The sequence below is a fragment of the Danio rerio genome, chromosome 16, assembly GCF_049306965.1.
Source record: "Danio rerio strain Tuebingen ecotype United States chromosome 16, GRCz12tu, whole genome shotgun sequence".
Taxonomy (NCBI): Eukaryota; Metazoa; Chordata; class Actinopteri; order Cypriniformes; family Danionidae; genus Danio; species Danio rerio.
In genome coordinates this window covers 31940513-31959707 of record NC_133191.1, presented here as the reverse complement: position 1 = coordinate 31959707, position 19195 = coordinate 31940513, and the positions used below count along the sequence as shown (strand labels likewise).

At 37.1% G+C, this 19195-nt stretch overlaps 1 protein-coding gene across 3 annotated transcripts in view; it reads left to right on the top strand.

Moving 5' to 3' along the window:
* plin6 (perilipin 6) overlaps positions 1-19195 on the top strand; it is a 39735-nt gene that overhangs the window by 4860 nt on the left and 15680 nt on the right. For 2 of the 3 annotated variants that reach the window (XM_005158066.6, NM_001110481.1), the window contains 5 exons: positions 75-110; positions 191-389; positions 1327-1409; positions 10925-11162; positions 12075-12283. In XM_005158066.6, the coding sequence (XP_005158123.1) occupies positions 87-110; positions 191-389; positions 1327-1409; positions 10925-11162; positions 12075-12283 (753 nt within the window). In that variant the 5' untranslated portion in view covers positions 75-86. Of the gene's footprint in view, positions 1-74; positions 111-190; positions 390-1326; positions 1410-10596; positions 10720-10924; positions 11163-12074; positions 12284-19195 lie in introns of those variants that run through there. The other variant, XM_068214024.2, reaches the window with a different exon arrangement.

The window sequence follows — 19195 nt, the reverse complement described above, 5'->3', positions numbered from 1 at the left end:
AAAAAGTCAAAATGAAAATAACTGGAAATCTTTCTGACACAATATGTTTGATATGCTCTGGTTTGCCTCCACAGCACTAAACAGACATGATTAAAACAAGAAACAGTGAGGTGAGCTTACTTTTCAAGGTTACTCCACACTGTTAACTTCTGCATCGTTATCATGCTAAATGACAGACTTGCCTGTGCAGGGGAACGTCCTAAACCGTGTGGTGAAACTGCCACTGGTCAGCTCTGCGCTGCAGCAGGCCTCATCCGTCTACACAGTTGTAAAAGGACGGTATCCACTGCTGGGGTTTGTGGGAGGTGTAGCAGAGCTGAGTGTCCGTAGTGCATCCACAGCAGCCCTCCAACAAGCTGCTCCACTGCTCCAGAACCTACAGCCAGAAAGTGAGTCCTTCATAGTCTTTTTTTTTTATAGCTGAAATTATATATGAGACATGCATGCTCACAACAAAAGTACAAAATATCTATAGAAAAAAGCATACTAAACAGATGCATATATATACAGTTGAAGTCAGAATTATTAGACCCCATTTGATTTTTTTTCTTTTTAAATTATTTCCCGAATCAGGGGTGTCCACACTCAGTCCTGGAGGGCCGGTGTCCTGCAAAGTTTAGTTACAACCCCAATCAGACACACCTAGTTTAGCTAATTAAGCTCTTACTATGCTTTCTAGAAACATTCATGCAGGTGTGTTGAGACAAGTTGGAGCTAAAATCTGCAGGACACAGGCCCTCCAGGACCGAGTTTGGACACCCCTGATCTAAATGATGTTTAACAGAGCAAGGACATTTTCACAGGATGTCTGATATTATTTTCTCTTCTGAAGAAAGTCTTATTTGTTTTATTTAGGCTAGAATAAAAGCAGTTTTTAATTTTTTTAATAACATTTTAAGGTCAATATTATTAGCCCCTTTAAGCTATATTTGTTTTTGATAGTCTGCAGAACAAACCATCGTTAATAACTTGCCTAATTACCCTAACCTGCCTAGTTAACCTAATTAACCTAGTTAAGCCTTTAAATGTCAATTTAAGCTGTATAGAAGTGTCCTGAAAAATATCTAGTCAAATATTATTTTCTGTCATCATGGCAAAGACAAAATAAATCAGTTATTAGAGATGAGTTATTAAGACTTTTATGTTTAGAAATGTGTTGAAAAAATCTTCTCTCTGTTAAACAGAAATTGGGGAAAAAATAAACAGGGTGGCTAATAATTCAGGGTGGCTAATAAGTCTGACTTAAACTGCACATCTAAAACTCATTTTACAAAGTACATGTCTTGGTAATAAATTAAAATAATTATTTCATTTTGGCTTTCGCAGTTGAGGCAGTGAATACGTATGCAATGGTGGGTTTGGACCAACTTGAGAAGTACTTCCCTATCCTCCAACAGCCCACAGATGAGGTGTGTGTGTGTGTGTGTGTGGATGTGTGTGAGAGAGAAAGACTGGATCATCAGCATGAATTAGAACTATTCTAAATATTTACCATTTAAATTAAGTAACTATTTAGTAAACATTTTTTACTTTATTTATAGAAGTTTTTTGTAAAAACATAACACCAAATAGTGCACATCGTGTATATATGTTAACAAAATGATCTCAGTGTTATTACCTGATACTAAGTAGAACATGCACCAAAACACTAGCAAACAATACAGCAATTATACAGCACCATAAAATAAAACAATAAAAAATCTCAGCCAGACTAATGGAATGAGAAACAACATAGAATGACATGTAAAAAGGAAGGAGAGAGAGAAAAAAATATTACCAAAAATAAATGATTACAGAAACATTATTAACCTACACACCTAAGGAAAGGGGCCCATATTTTGTCATTCAAATTCTATTCGCCAAATCTAGAGAAAACTAACCTTTCCAGATTGAGGGCAGAAACCATTTGGCGAACCATTTAAAAAAATTTGGAGGTGTCGTGGATTTTCACTCCCTCAGAATCACTTTCTTGGCCAGCACCATGCCAAACATAAGGGAGAGTTGTTGATGTTTCGGCCAAGTTTGAGCCTGGTCTGATCATCCAAATAGTGCTATTTCCACATCAATTTTAATGTCCATTTCAAAAACCTGGGAGTAAAGTCCGAAGATACTTTTCCAAAATTTGTAGGACCAGAATATATGACCATAGGTCCCTACTGCGCCTTTGCATTTATCACACAAAGGAGACAAAAAATACAGCTTATTTAGTTTGGCTTTATTATAGGGTAAATATCTTAGATTTTCTGTAAGTTAAATATTATTCATAATATTTTTTTTACAATAAGGTAGATGTAAATTTATTTGAAATAAAATGTATATTTTAACATGACCTTGGGATTACTTAAATGTACAAAATTAATCAAATGTTAACCTAATTTAAAGGAAATATCCGATTTTTAAAATCTCCCTCAGTAGCTTACATTTTGAGAATACAGTTCTGGAATCTGTAACAACTATAATACTTAATTCAACATCTGCACATTTATTTTTTGGTGATACTAAATCTGAGCAGCTATTGTTTAACAATGATTATTGGTTATAATTATTAGTAGATTATTAGCTTTCAGAAAATGCAAATGATTACAAAGTTCAGATGTCATCTGGCCATTTAAAGCATTTTGACGCTAGTTACCAAGTTTTAAAGACAAGTGTTTACATGATTTTTAAACATAGTAGAGCCTGCATTTTTATTGTATATTTTAAACATTCAAGTCAATCTTATTGTGACCAGATGACTTTTGTCCGTGTTAATGATTTAGCAGAGGGTAAATGAAGTGACTTACAATTAGGAGGACAATTATATTTTATTCCACAAGTTGTAATATACAAATTGTCTCCATCTTTATTGCAAATAAGGAGGAAAAAAAAGTAAATAAACTAAATAAAAGAAAAGAAAAAACAAACCACTAATGGCCACCGGTTACCCAGAAAGTGAGGACAGATGAGGTACCCAAGCAGCAGTGTTTTCACCACACTCAGCTCACAGCAATCACACTGCAACCTAAAAAACACAAAAAATCAACAGTGACCAAATCACCACACAATCCCAACCACCTTTTCTCCACCGCCATCCACACAGTGCAGGGAACCCAGTGGCCACTGATGGTAAAGCAAATCCAAAACAGAACCTACAAAAGAAAGAAAAGTTTAACAAAGGAAAATACAAATTGTTTTCAACCTAGCAACATAATAAACAACCCAAATTCGCATACAACAAAAGTCAACCACAAAGATTCAATAACAAAAATATTATTGTAAGTCTAAAGTAAACGGCAACCGTGCATCCCTAAAAAGGGGAAACACAGTTTATTACAACACAGAAACTCAGAATATAAAGAAATCAAACACAATAAAACATCCTATAAATAAAACATGCATTAAGAGATAAAAACCCTTCTTTGTTTTAAACAATACCTCTAAGATCCTTAATTTCTCATGCTGACACTCAGGCAACAATCAGCAAACAATGATCCCGTAATAGCACTAGAAATAAAAAGGATAATATCATTAAAACACAATACTAAAAACGGTTTATTAAAATTATAAAACAACTACCTCTTTAAATAAGTTCGCAATGAAGATCTGGCAGCATTAAATGTTGTTTGTTCATCAGCTACCCCTCACGTGAAGTGTTGACTCTATAAATGTCAGTTTATGCATGCGTTAAAAAAAAGGAAACTCCGCGAGAGAGAGAGAGAGACCGCACATCACACAAATAAACTTACTACCTACCGGCCTTTACGTGCCGCGACCAGAATGCAACAACGACAGCAAAATGGCAAACAAACTTTGACTCACTTATATAGCGCTGAGCAATCTACAACCTGTTGTTAATTTACGCCGCAATCAGGAAATAAAGTGTCCGCACATAAACAACAACACTTCCTTGCATGGCGCTAAGCCTGCTGGGACTTGTAGTGCCCAGACATGGTCTCATTACAATCTACCCCCCAAAATTTAAATCGACGTCTCGTCGATTAACTTAAACCACTACAACCATGGGCGAAACAAACCATTTAGGACATTGCTGGATAGCCCCGTTACTGGAAGAGCAACATGGCTATGCAACTCAGCTTCACTGACATGTACAGGCCGAGGAAGATGGTATGGGTTTGAATGCTGTCCAGCTCTTGCTCTTCTCGTACGCCTTACAACCGCTCCTTCCGGCCGTGGAGCAGACTGGTCCTCCACATCAACCACTACAGGTAAAGATGGACTAATATCTTCTATTATTTGTGTTCTAGGTTGCGGAATAACTTTTTCTTGGGATAACACACCCCCAGGCCTCAGGGACATCATTACAATATCTCCCTCTTCATCAGTGAAGTTTTCTTGATAGTCTGCCTGATCTAAAAGGCCAAAATCATTTGGGGGGGTATAGGCTGGACGCAGTTCAAAACGATGGAGGTTTCTAATATTGCCACCTTCTACAGGAACAATAGCATACACAGCTCCAAGTTCATCAAGGCACCGCACTACTTTGTAAGGGGTTGAATCCCAAGCATCTTGAATCTTGTTCCTGCCTTTTATGTTGTGAGCTCTTCGATACACAAGCTGGCCTTCTTTTAGCTTCTCATGACGCACAAGCTGGTCATTTGTTCGAGCACGATGTTCTGTGGCACACTGAAGACGAGCTCGGGCATTGTTGAATATTCTTTCCAAGTTGTCCTTATGGTACACCATCCAGTCTACGTCACTCTGGAAACCATCATCCAATCCCAACAGAAAATCGACTGGCAAGTGTGGCTCCTGCCCAAACATAAGGACATGAGGAGAGTACCCAGTAGATTGATGCTCTGTGGTATTGTACGCAAAGACTACCTGAGCAAGATGGTCTGGCCAGCGACACTTTTCCTTTGGTGGCAATGTACGAAGCAAATCATGCATGGTTCTATTAAACCTTTCGCATTGCCCATTTCCTTGTGGTCGGTAAGGTGTGGTGCGAGTCTTTGAAATGCCATATAGTTTGCATAACTCGTAGATCAACTTGCTTTCAAAGCACCTTCCTTGGTCGGAATGGATTTGTCGTGGTACTCCAAACAAGTAGAACCAACGCTCCACTAAAACACGTGCCACTGTTACTGCAGTTTGATCTTTAGTTGGGATAGCTTGTGAGAACTTTGAAAACACATCAGTCATAACTAGTACATTTTCAAGCCCATTTGATGCAGGTTCCAGTAATGTGAAGTCAATAGCCAGGATGTCCAATGGTCTCTCCGCCATCAGGTGCCCCATGAAACTTCGCACTCTTGGTCGTACCACTTTAGCCAGAGTGCAACGCTGACATCTCTTGCACCATTCCTCAATAAACTTAAACATACCTGGCCAATAACAACGAGTTCTCACTAAACTTGCGGTCCGTTCAATGCCTTGATGCCCATGATCATCATGTAGACTGGCCAAGACTCTTTCCCTGAGTACAGATGGTAATACAACCTGGCGGATTTCTCGATGTTCCTCTTGAGGATGAAACTTTCGGTACAACACTCCCTCCATCTTTACCAGCTTCCCCCACTGCCGCACGAGTTCCAGCACCTCTGATGACTCCATTGCTCTCTCTTGTGCATCAGGGGTCTTTTGGCGATTCCAATAAACAAGAAAACGCCCAATCGCAGGATCCGCTTCCTGTAACGCACCAAGATCTTCCCTAGGCTGTTCTGGAAAGACAGACATGGTTTCACTGGCAACTGTGTGACAACTGTTGGGACCATACTGATGTAACTCCTTTGGCACTGGAGTCGTTAAAGCAAGTTCAACCACAGATGGAGTTTTTCTAGAAAGAGCATCAGCATTAACATTTGAACGTCCAGGCTTGTATTTTATTTCCAGATCGAAATCTGCCAGTTGATTAGCCCAACGCTGTTCCAATGCTCCCAACTTTGCAGTCTGCAAGTGGCTAAGTGGATTATTATCAGTATACACAAAGCACTTCTGGCCCAACAAGTACTCCCTGAACTTTTCTGTAACAGCCCATTTCAGGGCCAAAAACTCCAATTTCATAGAGCTGTAATTTTGCATGTTACGTTCAGGTGGTCGCAATCCACGGCTTGCAAAAGCCACTGGTCGATGTTTACCTCCCTGTTCTTGAGACAACACAGCGCCCAGACCTTGGTGACTTGCATCAATGTCTAGAATAAAGGGCTTACTGAAATCAGCATAAGCCAGAACAGGAGCGTTAGTCAGAGCCATTTTAAGGGCTTGGAAAGCATGTTCACAAGAATCAGTCCAATTGGACCCCAGGTTAATCTTAGGTCGTTTACTCTTTTGCCCCCTAATCAGCTCCGCTACCAATGCATTCAAGGGTCCAGCCATTTTTGAAAAGTCCTTTACAAACCGTCGATAGTAGCTAGCAAAGCCAAGGAAAGATCTGAGTTCTTGAAGACTTTGTGGCTGATTCCACTTAGCTACGGCCGATATCTTCTCTGGATCTGTGCTAACCCCAGTGGAAGAGACCACATGCCCCAAATAACGTACTTCTGACCGGAAAAAGCAACATTTACTGAGTTTTATCTTAAGGTTTTGTTGTCTCAGCCTATCCAGCACCAACCCCAGTCGTTGAATATGTTGCTTAATAGTTGTTGAGAAAACAATCACATCATCCAAGTAGAGCAGCAGCGACTGAAAACTCTGATCCCCAAAAATTCTCTCCATTAATCTTTGAAAAGTGCTTGGGGCATTGCACAGTCCAAATGGCATCCTGTTAAATTCAAACAGCCCAAATGGGGTACAAAAAGCAGTCTTGAATCGATCAGATTCCGCTACCGGTACCTGATTATATCCACTTGCCAGATCCAAAGTTGAAAACCACTTTGCTCCAGTCAATGCATCCAGCGACTCTTCTATCCTTGGCAAAGGGTAGGCATCCTTACGGGTTCTGGCATTCAGCTGGCGGTAGTCAATACACATCCTCAAAGAACCATCTTTCTTTTTCACCAATACAATTGGGGAGGCATATGGGCTACTGCTCTCCCTAATAATGTGGCTGTCCAACAACTGTCTAATGTGAGCCTTCACATCTTCAAACTGACTGGGGGGAATTCTACGATAGCGTTGGCGTACTGGTGTATCATCTACTAAGGGGATTTGATGGTCTATTAAATTTGTACATCCCAAATCGCCATCATGTTTTGAAAAGACGTCTGAATATTTCATTAACAATCTCTTAACTTCCTCCTCCTCAATCTCTGAAAGCCCAGACAGTTCTACGCCTTGCATATCAATGCTTGACTCCGATGTAACAGCATGACACTGAACAACCACTACATTAGGGTCCTGTGACCTATCACCCTGAAAGAAAATGTCCTGAGATGAACTTATGATTTCAACATTAAGCAAACTACCCAATCTAATTTTGGGGGGCAAATATAAAGGTTCTGTGCCGACATTAACTATAGGTACATGAACTATACCTTGTACACACTGCAGCATAGCAGATGAGATTAGCACTCCAGCAGGTAACCCCCCGTTCTCTGGGTTTTGGGGTTCTAAAACCACTACTGTCCCACTGTGTATATTCTTTGGGCACAAAGCAGGCACTAACCTCATAGTTCCAGCTGGAATCTGAACAGGTTGGCAGGACTGCACTCTGGCATACCCAACAAAGCCAGGAACAGGGGCATCCTCCACCCTGTGACACTGGGATAGGGCGTCTCTCCAACCTTGTTCTGCCTGCCTAACCTGTGGAACTGAAAATAGTGCTGGGCCATGTTTTTCAAACAAATCATTATAACATTGTCCTATAATGTTCATGCCCAAGAGGCCAGGAGTAAATTCTTTCTTTTGATGAAAAAAACATCAACTGGATCTTTCACAACCAAAATGCCCTGTCCTCGAAGGGTTTGTCCCAACACTTTCACGTCGGTTTCAAAATAACCCACATAGGGGATCTCAAGGCCATTAGCTGCTTTTAATTGAAGCCAGTTACATTTCTTAAGACCATTCACCCCTAATTGATGGAAATGTTTCTCAAAAAATGACTCCGTTATCGTGGTTACCATGGATCCTGTATCCAACAAACAAGAAATATCTACTCCCATCCCAATCTGTGCATTTACAACAGGGCATTTGCCCACGAGTCGCTGTAAAATAGTAGGGCAAACGGGTGACTTTGAAGCTTCCCTTGTCCCTTCAACAATCTGACTTAAAATTGCAGTAGGGGCTACAGTATCGGATTCCCCAACTGAAATCTCATTTACATTTGCCTGAGGTGATCCGGAGTTTGACTCTGTAGGCCAAGGTGAACGACAAAATCTGGCAATGTGCCCCATTTTGTTACAACGTAGGCATCGCCGCAATGTATTTTGCCTTGGTAAAGCAGCAGCAGGGGGATCATTCTTTGTAGGCATAAGTCTATCAAGACGCTGGGTAAGATCATTTAATTGTGCTTGTTGCTGTCTCAACATTTCTTTCATTTCTTTTAACTCTGTTGATTCCTGGAATCTAACCTTAGGTTCCTGGTCAACTACCCTGGTTTGAGTGGCATTACACCATGGCTGGGAATATGAAAGAGTTGCTTCCCTGCTCCCCTCTTCTACCCATCTAAGAGCCTCACGTCGAACCTCGAGCAACGTAAGAGAAGGCTTCTCCCTCACAAGTCGTTTCAACTCACGTTTTAGCGTTACATCTTGGACATATTCAACAAACTGATCGCGAAGCACTCTATCGGAATTGGGAACACTACCTGGATTACTATTAAGAATCAAGTCCATCAATGACATTAAAGCATGAGAAAATTCAGTCAATGATTCACCTTCTTTCTGTTTTCGCTCATAAAACCTCTGCTGTAATTGTACAAATGTCTGTTTTCCCCCATACAAATCTTTTAAAACTTCAAAAACAGACTCTGGAGTTTGTCTAGTAACAGGTGGATGAAGTTTTACCTCCATTCTAGCTTCTCCCCCAAGATGATCCAACAGAAAGACCACCTTTTCTTTATCAGCCCAACCTCTACCCTCAATACACACCTTAGCCTCGTCAATCCAGTCCTCAATACTCAAGTTAGAGTCCATGTTCCCATAAAAACGTGGGCACTTCCTCTCTCGGGGCACATAAAGCATTCTGTTAAAAGACACTGAAGATGAGTCATTAGAAACAGAAGGGTGAGGTTGGCTAGGGGCATCACTGCTAGATGGGGGACGCAGTCTCATCAACTCCTCATTCTGTGCTTGTAAGCTTTGAACCCGCTCCCTCAAGTCCATTAGTTCTTGCTCCATATCTGTTGGTGAATTCTGGAAGACAGTTCAATCAGCACAATGACATCCAGGGTCCACAAAGCAGAGTCTGCGAAATCCTTTATGCACGGTCACCGTTTACTTACACTGAACTTATGCAAAAACATTTAAAGTTGCACAATCGATAGAGTAAGACACTTCACAACAGCCTCTGCTAAATTAAATCAATTTTAAATACCCTGCCGACTACGCCAATTGTGACCAGATGACTTTTGTCCGTGTTAATGATTTAGCAGAGGGTAAATGAAGTGACTTACAATTAGGAGGACAATTATATTTTATTCCACAAGTTGTAATATACAAATTGTCTCCATCTTTATTGCAAATAAGGAGGAAAAAAAAGTAAATAAACTAAATAAAAGAAAAGAAAAAACAAACCACTAATGGCCACCGGTTACCCAGAAAGTGAGGACAGATGAGGTACCCAAGCAGCAGTGTTTTCACCACACTCAGCTCACAGCAATCACACTGCAACCTAAAAAACACAAAAAATCAACAGTGACCAAATCACCACACAATCCCAACCACCTTTTCTCCACCGCCATCCACACAGTGCAGGGAACCCAGTGGCCACTGATGGTAAAGCAAATCCAAAACAGAACCTACAAAAGAAAGAAAAGTTTAACAAAGGAAAATACAAATTGTTTTCAACCTAGCAACATAATAAACAACCCAAATTCGCATACAACAAAAGTCAACCACAAAGATTCAATAACAAAAATATTATTGTAAGTCTAAAGTAAACGGCAACCGTGCATCCCTAAAAAGGGGAAACACAGTTTATTACAACACAGAAACTCAGAATATAAAGAAATCAAACACAATAAAACATCCTATAAATAAAACATGCATTAAGAGATAAAAACCCTTCTTTGTTTTAAACAATACCTCTAAGATCCTTAATTTCTCATGCTGACACTCAGGCAACAATCAGCAAACAATGATCCCGTAATAGCACTAGAAATAAAAAGGATAATATCATTAAAACACAATACTAAAAACGGTTTATTAAAATTATAAAACAACTACCTCTTTAAATAAGTTCGCAATGAAGATCTGGCAGCATTAAATGTTGTTTGTTCATCAGCTACCCCTCACGTGAAGTGTTGACTCTATAAATGTCAGTTTATGCATGCGTTAAAAAAAAGGAAACTCCGCGAGAGAGAGAGAGACCGCACATCACACAAATAAACTTACTACCTACCGGCCTTTACGTGCCGCGACCAGAATGCAACAACGACAGCAAAATGGCAAACAAACTTTGACTCACTTATATAGCGCTGAGCAATCTACAACCTGTTGTTAATTTACGCCGCAATCAGGAAATAAAGTGTCCGCACATAAACAACAACACTTCCTTGCATGGCGCTAAGCCTGCTGGGACTTGTAGTGCCCAGACATGGTCTCATTACATTATGGATTCATAACGTCATTGAGTCAACTTGTTTCTGTTTCGTCAGTGTTAAGAGGACTTTTCGCGCGCTTTTCGGTAACAACATCTTTGATTACTACTACAGCTCTTATTAAATATCATAATCTATAGAAAGAAACAGACTTAAGTAGACATAATTTTCGATATTTGCACTAACATATGGTCTTTATGTATGATTTGGAGGCAGTTTTGTCGTGGTTGTCGGTTTGTTTGCTTATTGGAGAGTTTACCCCTTACCTCTGCTTGACTGCCCTCCCCTCAGGTGGTCGCTAATCTAAAGGACGCTTTCTTTTCTCGGCTGGACGATGCTCAGTCTCGACTGAATGATGAGCTGGACAGAGCCGTGGACAGATGGGACAGGCTGATAGACCAGATGTGGCGCCTCCTGGCGGAAGCTCAGGGATCGGGCCCGGGACGAGCAATCACAGCGGGTCTGGATGAGCTCATCACGCAGTCAGAAGAGGCGGTGGCGTATTATCTGCCCCTGCCACCCACCTTGCGTAAGAACGTACACACACTGAACTGACAGCGAGACACGAGGTTTATTGGAAATTACTTTGAAAAAAAGTTAGCACAATAGTATTATGCGTATGCGGGATGTAACCACAAGATGGCGCAAATGTTCTGTCTGTTTGAGCTTAGTTTGGTGGCCTTTAGGGTTATTTTCTGCCAGAATTAGCAGCATTGCAAGTCATTTAGCAGTCATTAGCATAGAAGTAGACTGTATACGTATTATTCAACACTATATTTTGATAGCATACATTTTTTGTTAAAAATAAACAATTTACTTCATTAGTAGCATATTTTTGATACTTTTGCAAGTATGTCAACTTACAAACTCACCCATAACCGAGCTCACAGAGAATCACAGGAGGGTTATTAGAAGAAAAAGCATTTTAAAATTGTCAAAAATGTTATATATCATTTATTAATAAAATTAAAGGGTAAAATAAACGAATATCAATATTCAAATAAATGTTTAATTAAATTGATACACAGATGAAATTTACAACTAATTGTACAATAAATAAAAAATAATTTAAATTAAATTAAAAAAGTAAAAACACAGATTGAATTAAAATGAATAATACAAATTTGTTGAAAACGATGTAAACAAATTAATAAACAGAGTACTGTCATGAGTATGTATAATATATAATGACATCATTTTAGGCCTATTATTAAATATTTTATGATAAGGCATGTGGCACTTAAAAGGTTACACAAATTTCTGCATTGAAAGTTATTTGACATGTTTTTTCTCTCACTTTCAGAGGGATATAGTCATAAAAATAATAAAATATAACTAAATACATTCCTCAGATCAGCTATTTAAACAAATTGGAGCCACTTCAGTTAGTTTCTGAATAATACATTGAAATCACAGGCACTTTATACTGTCTCATCTTTAGGTTACGAGTATGAGAGAATGGTACAGAGTTATGAAGATGAACACCTTCATAATGACGACGATGAAGATGATGATGAAGAAGAGCCTCCAATGTGGATGCGCATCCGTAGCCTGTTGTTGTGCCTATACTTTCAGCTGTATTACAGACTGATGAAGCTGAGAGAAAGAGTGGACAACATATTGCAGATGCTGGGGGCCGCAGCTGAAACGGTAGGCCTCTGTGTAAAAACCACTCTTTAATACAACTTTGACCATTTCTTAATTGATTGAATTCCCAGCAAAATGTTTACATAATGTTGTGATGACTACTTTTTTTTGTACATGATTTACTCATAGAAGGAAGTACATACATAAATACCTGCATACATACATACAAACATGCATAAAATAGCGTATAAAATATATAAGATAAATGATCATTTTAGCATTTCAAAATGTTATAATTTTTAATGAATTTTTCAGGTCTATAAATCTTATATCCAGGTTTTCCCTAATGGAATGTTTATTTTCAGTGTTTTCCCAGTGTTAGGTTGCAGCTGGAAGGGCATTTGCTGTGCAAAACATATGCTGGAAAAGTTGGCGGTTCATTCTGCTGTGGCAACCCCTGATTAATAAAGGGACTAAGCCGAAAAGAAAATATATGAATGAAAACAATTGTTGAGGTTGTCAGTAAAATGAGGATTAGCTTGACTTTTAATATTTGTGCCTTTTGGAAATACTCCTGAAACATAACATTAATAATGAAGAAATAAACTCCTTGTATTTGTTTCAGAATATAAATTTTCACAATATGTCTGATAATATTTTTTCATCTGGAGAAAGTCTTATTTGTTTTATTTTGGCTAAAATAAAAGCAGTTTTAATTTTTTAAACACCATTTTGAGGACAAAATTATTAGCCCCTTTAAGCAATTTTTTCTGACTGTCTTCAGAACAAACCATCGTTATACAATAACTTGCCTAATTACCCTAACCTGCCTAGTTAACCTAATTACCCCAGTTAAGCCTTTAAATGTCACTTTAAGCTGTATAGAAGTGTCCTGAAAAATATCTAGTCAAATATTATTTACTGTCATCATGGTAAAGATAAAATAAATCAGTGACTAGAGATGAGTTATTAAAACTAATATGTTTAGAAATGTGTTGAAAAAATCTCTCTGTTAAACAGAAATTGGGGGAAAATAAAACTGGGGCCAATAATTCTGACTTCATCTGTATATCATCATCTTATCATTTTGCTTCAGCTTAGTCCCTTAGTCCTACTCATCAAGGGTCGCCCCAGTGGAATGAACCGCCAACTTATTCAGCATATGTTTTATAAAGCTAAGCTACTGAGCCACCGTGTGACCTATATATACAGTGCCTAAAGAAAATCCTCATACACTGTGAAAATCTACCTTTATTCATATTATACCCTGCTTTGTCAATGAAGCAGTTTCATTTAGTTCATTTAACGCACCAAAATACCGACAAGGAAAACATAAACCCTAAAATAAAAGACATATGCACAAAGAAAGCCACAAATAAATGACAAAAAAAAAACTTAAACGTAATAATAAAACTGTGAAAGTATTTCACAAATACTGAAATAAAACCGAAAAAGAAAACAAGACATGAGTCATGAGTCAGTATGTAGAGTGGTATGTTGAGATCAAATCACAAAATAAATATAACCACAAACATGTCTGGTTCAGAGACTCAGTCGACACTGAAAGCATGATAACGGCAGGGAGTGCCTCCTCAAAACCTCCTTAAACCAGAAAGTATCTCTTCTTCTTCGAGTCTAAATTTAAAATATCCCATGTACGTGCCTCAGTGCCATGCTGCAGTCATTCCTGCTACCCTGCCACCCTCAGGCCTTCCTGTCTAGTCTGTAGTCACACACACATAGAAACAATCACAGCAATCACTTGTTCCAAATCATGACCCCTGAGACACATTAAGCCAAGGAAAGACGTGGGGAAAGGCAGAGAAAAGTTTCGAGATGTACTCAAACATTACAGGCCTATTAAGTATGACCTTTTCAGTGTGTGAAGCATTATTAGCAACAGAATTTGTTTGTTTTATAATTTAAAATTATTTTTACAATTGTGCTTTTAGTTGATTTAAAACCTTTTTCTTTGGCTTGCCTTACTAAAATTAAGAAGACTTTAACTTCATTTTTATTGTTTAAGTGAAGTTCAAGCATAGTTTATGGAGTAATATTCTAATATTAATGTTCTAGTAGAATACTTGTAGGTGCATTTCAAGTAGTTTGATACTATTTGGGAGTTCACAGAAAAAATGATTTGTTAGATTTTCTAAACCTTTTTAAGGCAAGTGGTTGCAAACAATTTATATACTCTGAATTTATAGAAACAAAGTAAGTTGAATCTTAATAAATTTAATTTGTTTGTTTAAATGTAGCCCACATAAATTGTTTGCAACCACTTACCTTAATTTTTTTTAAATCCAATGAAATTTTTTTTTCGATGTAGCTGTAAATTTAAAAGTTTACTACTATTACATTTAGACTACCTTAAAAGGCATACTTTTATAAAGGAACAACACTGTAAAAGTGATTAATTACTTAAAGCGAGTAAACCAGTTGCCTTAAAAGCAACAAGTTGACTTTACAAAAATGTAAGTAAACCCATTGTAACTTGGAACTGTTTAGTTAACTTAAATTTTATAATTATGCAAATTGTAATCACTTTTTTAAAATAAAAGTGAACTAATCACTTTTTTCCAATACACATTTATTGTTTTTTCCCCAGCAATTGTGTATCTAGCAAAATGGCATACAGTAAAAAATATCTGTAAAACTTTATTTAGATGATTCCTTTGACATTTAAATGACTATAGTAAACTTTGCAAGTACATGTCAACTTACACTAACCCTAACCCTAACCCATAACAGTCTGCTTATAATCTAATGAGAATTTGTTGGCATTTAGATGAAATTTACCTTAAATTCAACAAATGGACCATCAAAATAAAGTGACCAATACATCTGCTTTCCAGACTCCAGTGTGTCTTCTAAACTCAATTCAGGCTATAATTGTAGATTTTCTAAACTTAATGAAGCACCAAATATGTAATATTGTAATAATTACAGTAATTATATGAAAACAGACGTGCTAAAATAGTCTGACACTGTAAACAGGGAATAGTTGACTTAATTAGCATAATTATAAAAATGAAGCCAGCTTAACAGTTCCAAATTAAAATGGATTTACATAGCCTTTGTGAAGTCAACTTGTTGCTTTTAAGGCAACTGGTGTACTCGCTTTCAGTAACTAATCACATTTTACAGTGCATAACAAGGGTTAGTTAAAATATTTATAGCAAACTTTATTTTAAGGTGTCCTTTTTACACATACTCCGTGTACTTTTATAGCATTTTTTTGCATTATTATAATTAGTTACAATATTATAGAATTATATTAAGCATATTTGTAGGATTTTAAATGCACTTAACATCATGTCTGATTTTTATATTATTGTTTCATAGTATTTTTGTAAGTTTTAGTCACTCATTTGTATTCTTCTTTATATTAAAGGAGAAAATAGTAACTTATTTAGGCTGGTTGGAGGCGTCTGAGCATTTAAAAGTCTAACATTAATGCTTTAGTGATTCCAAAATGGCAATTAAAATAAATGATGAAATGTTTGTGTGCATAAAAGAAGGCTGTTTTTGATTCAAAGAAATCAAAGTTGAAATCAAGAAGTCAGTCTGCTGAATGTTTTGATGGGAGTGCTTGTTTAGACAGAGGATGGTCATGATTGAGCTGAAAACCCAGTGGGTTTAGTGCTACGTGCTGTTTGGCGGTCGCTGCTTGTGACTTGAATACCCACCAAATCACTCACACACACAGATTACAGACTGAGCTACAGGATGAGGAGATGTGGAGATTGCAGGAAAGAACAAACACAGTGCCAGCGTTCAGCAGAATCAAGCCCTCCACCCTTAAATGACACTTTGAAAACATTTATATACAGTCCTGGTCAGAACTGTTGGCACCCATGGTAAATAAGCAGAGAAAGATTTTGGTTTCCCAAAATACATTGACCTCTGTTAGTGGCACCATTTTGTTCAATACTTTTTGCGTCCTCCATTTGCTTCGATAATAGTCTTCTTCATAATGCCAAATGAGGTTGTGAACATGAGATGAGACCATTGTTTCATACACAGTCTCCTCAGATCCTTCACATTCCCAGGTTCACATAGTTGCCCTCTGTTCAGTTTACCACATCCATTCGCTATCGGGTTCAGTTCAGCACACTGGGATGGCCATTGCTGAATCTTTATTTTATGCTCAGTGACCCATTTTTTGTGTTGCTTTTGAAGTTTGTTTTGAGTCCTTGTCCTGGTGGAACATCCAACCACAAGTCTATTATAAGACTTCTAGAAGAGGCAGTCAGGTTTGAGTTGGTTGCAGTTGTACAGTGCTCAGCATAATTGAATACATCCCATTTTGAAAATGAATATCTTTATCCATTTCAATATAGGCATTTGAATTTAGGCAATGCATTTTGGTGCATTTAAACAAAACAGATTTATTAAACAGATATATTTATTAAAATAACATTTTAGTCACCATATTTAGAAATTGAAAGATAATACATTTAAACTCATGCGAAATAGTGTTAAAAAATACAACCTACAAAGTTTCAACAAAATTTTTTCCAAATTTTTTTGTTTGTTTTTTTGCTTCTCTTGATTTTTCCTCTTTTAAAATTTGTATTTAATATTTTTCTACAACATATAAATTTAGGTGAACTGGTTTTTGGACTGTTATTATGTTGGCTTGAGAAAGCCAACATACTGTAATGCTACTTAAACTTATTCTTATTATGTTGGCTTGAGAAAGCCAACATACTGTAATGCTACTTAAACTTATTATGTTGGCTTGAGAAAGCCAACATACTGTAATGCTACTTAAACTTATTCTTATTATTATTATTCTTATTATTATTCCGGCTTCTGACCAAAAAAAAGCAATCGCTTCTCCTCCCAGGGCTTAGATGCTACAAGCCCCAAATTTGGTCAAAAGCTGTCTATTACTCATGAGATGGTTGCTGTATGTCCTCATGCCGATAAGATTTGTAGTTTTTGAATTAAAAATTTTTTTATTAAAAAATTGTATCGAGTAATTGGGGCATATAAAAAAGTATACAGTCCTCAAATTTGGCCAAAAGATGTGTTTGAAATTACTGATAAGTGTCATATTTATTTGGTGTAATTATAAATAACAGTTTTCCTATAAATATTTTTTTTATATTAAATTTGTAAAATTCAGACTCAAAGCGTGTCAGAGTGTCCACGAGATGGCGCCAGAAGACTATTTTTGAGCCCTTTGTAATTTAGTACTGGCCCTTTAAGAGGCGGGGATATCCGGACTGACTGTTTTGAATCTACAGAAATTCGGGCTCATTTCAGACGTGCTTGTTACAACATTTGAAGTTGAAATTGCGACCATTTTGGTCGCATATGCGCCTGAAAATTAATCTATGCGACCTCATAACATATTTGGGCGCATTAGTGCAACTGCTGATAATGGTTGTAGTGCGACCTGTTTTGATTTTTTGTAAAAACGTGCTGAATCGCTCTTCCCTGCCGCTATATTGGTTCATATTAGCTGTCAATCACTCAAGGTATTCCGCTGTCAGATGACAGGGAAGGAGCTTTTATGACCACAGGGAAATGCAAACGGCTGAAGAGTAAAAACTTAAAGCACACAGGTTTGCAAACCCCACCTAAAATTGAGGTGTAGATGAGAGAGATCGTGACACGTCACGTGGTGAATAATGATCCGCCAGCTGAGATCACTGAAACTGCGGCTCATAACAAAGAGCGGTATTGCGCCGATGGTTAGTGCAATAATCCTGCTCTGCCTGCTCATAAATTGGGTCGGCTGACTCGCCAGCTTTTCCACAAACACAGAAAAATGAAGATCATCTCAGACTGAACCTTTAAATTGACACAAACTGAAACTAAAACTTTTAAAGAGTGATAGAAGTGAGACTTTACTTTCTTTCTTTTGTCTATTCTTTTTTGAGGTGTATATTATTTTTTTATTTATTTACTGATGACTGCTTTGCAGCTTTCATCATTGAATTGAATTATTTATTATAATCTTTTGTTTGTTTTGTAGCAGAAATATTATTTAATAAATTGACATGCATATAAAAACAGCAGTACAAAATCAATATTTCTTACTGCAATGCTTCATTTTTGTTTGATGCAAACTATACAATTATTTTATATAAAGTAACAGACTTTTTATAGCAGATAACCTACATTCATGCACATTCAAGGCAGTATCATAATGAGAAATGGAATTCATTGTTACTATTATTGTCATTTTCATCATCACTAATATTCTATGGCCTAATTATTAGACATTCATTTTAGAATTATTGCACACAAATATCAATGTCTTCGCAGCATTAGTTAGATAGTTGTTTCTGGTTTTTGTCAGTCCTATTGATGTTGTTTTAAAATACAATAAATCCCTTAAAAAGCAATTTGCAGCGGTGCTCATTCATTTTTGGTGGGTGCTCCTAAATTTTTTCTGGTGCTCCTAAATTTATTTTGGTGCCCCTGAATATTTGAAGTTGGGAGCACCGGTGCTACCAAGTAAAAAAGTTAATTTCGAGCCCTGTATATATATATATATATATATTCATACAGTTGATGTCAGAATTATTAGCTCCCCTGTTTATTTTTTCCCCAATTTCTGTTTAATGGAGGGAAGATTGTTTCAGCACATTTCTAAGCATAATAGTTTTAAAAACCTATTTCTAATTACTGATTTATTTTATCTTTGCCATGATGACATTAAATAATGTTTGACTTGATATTTTTCAAGACACTTCTATACAGCTTAAAGTCACATTTAAAGCCTTAACTAGGTTAATAAGGGTAACTAGGCAGGTTAGGGTAATTAGGCAAGTTATTTTATAACGATGGTTTGTTCTGTAGATTATCAAAAAAAAAAATATCTTAAAGGGGATAATAATTGTGTCCCAAAAATGGTTTTTAAATAATTAATAACTGCTTTTATTCTAGCCGAAATAAAACAAATAAGACTTTCTCAAGAAGAAAAATATTATCAGACATACTGTGAAAATTTCCTTG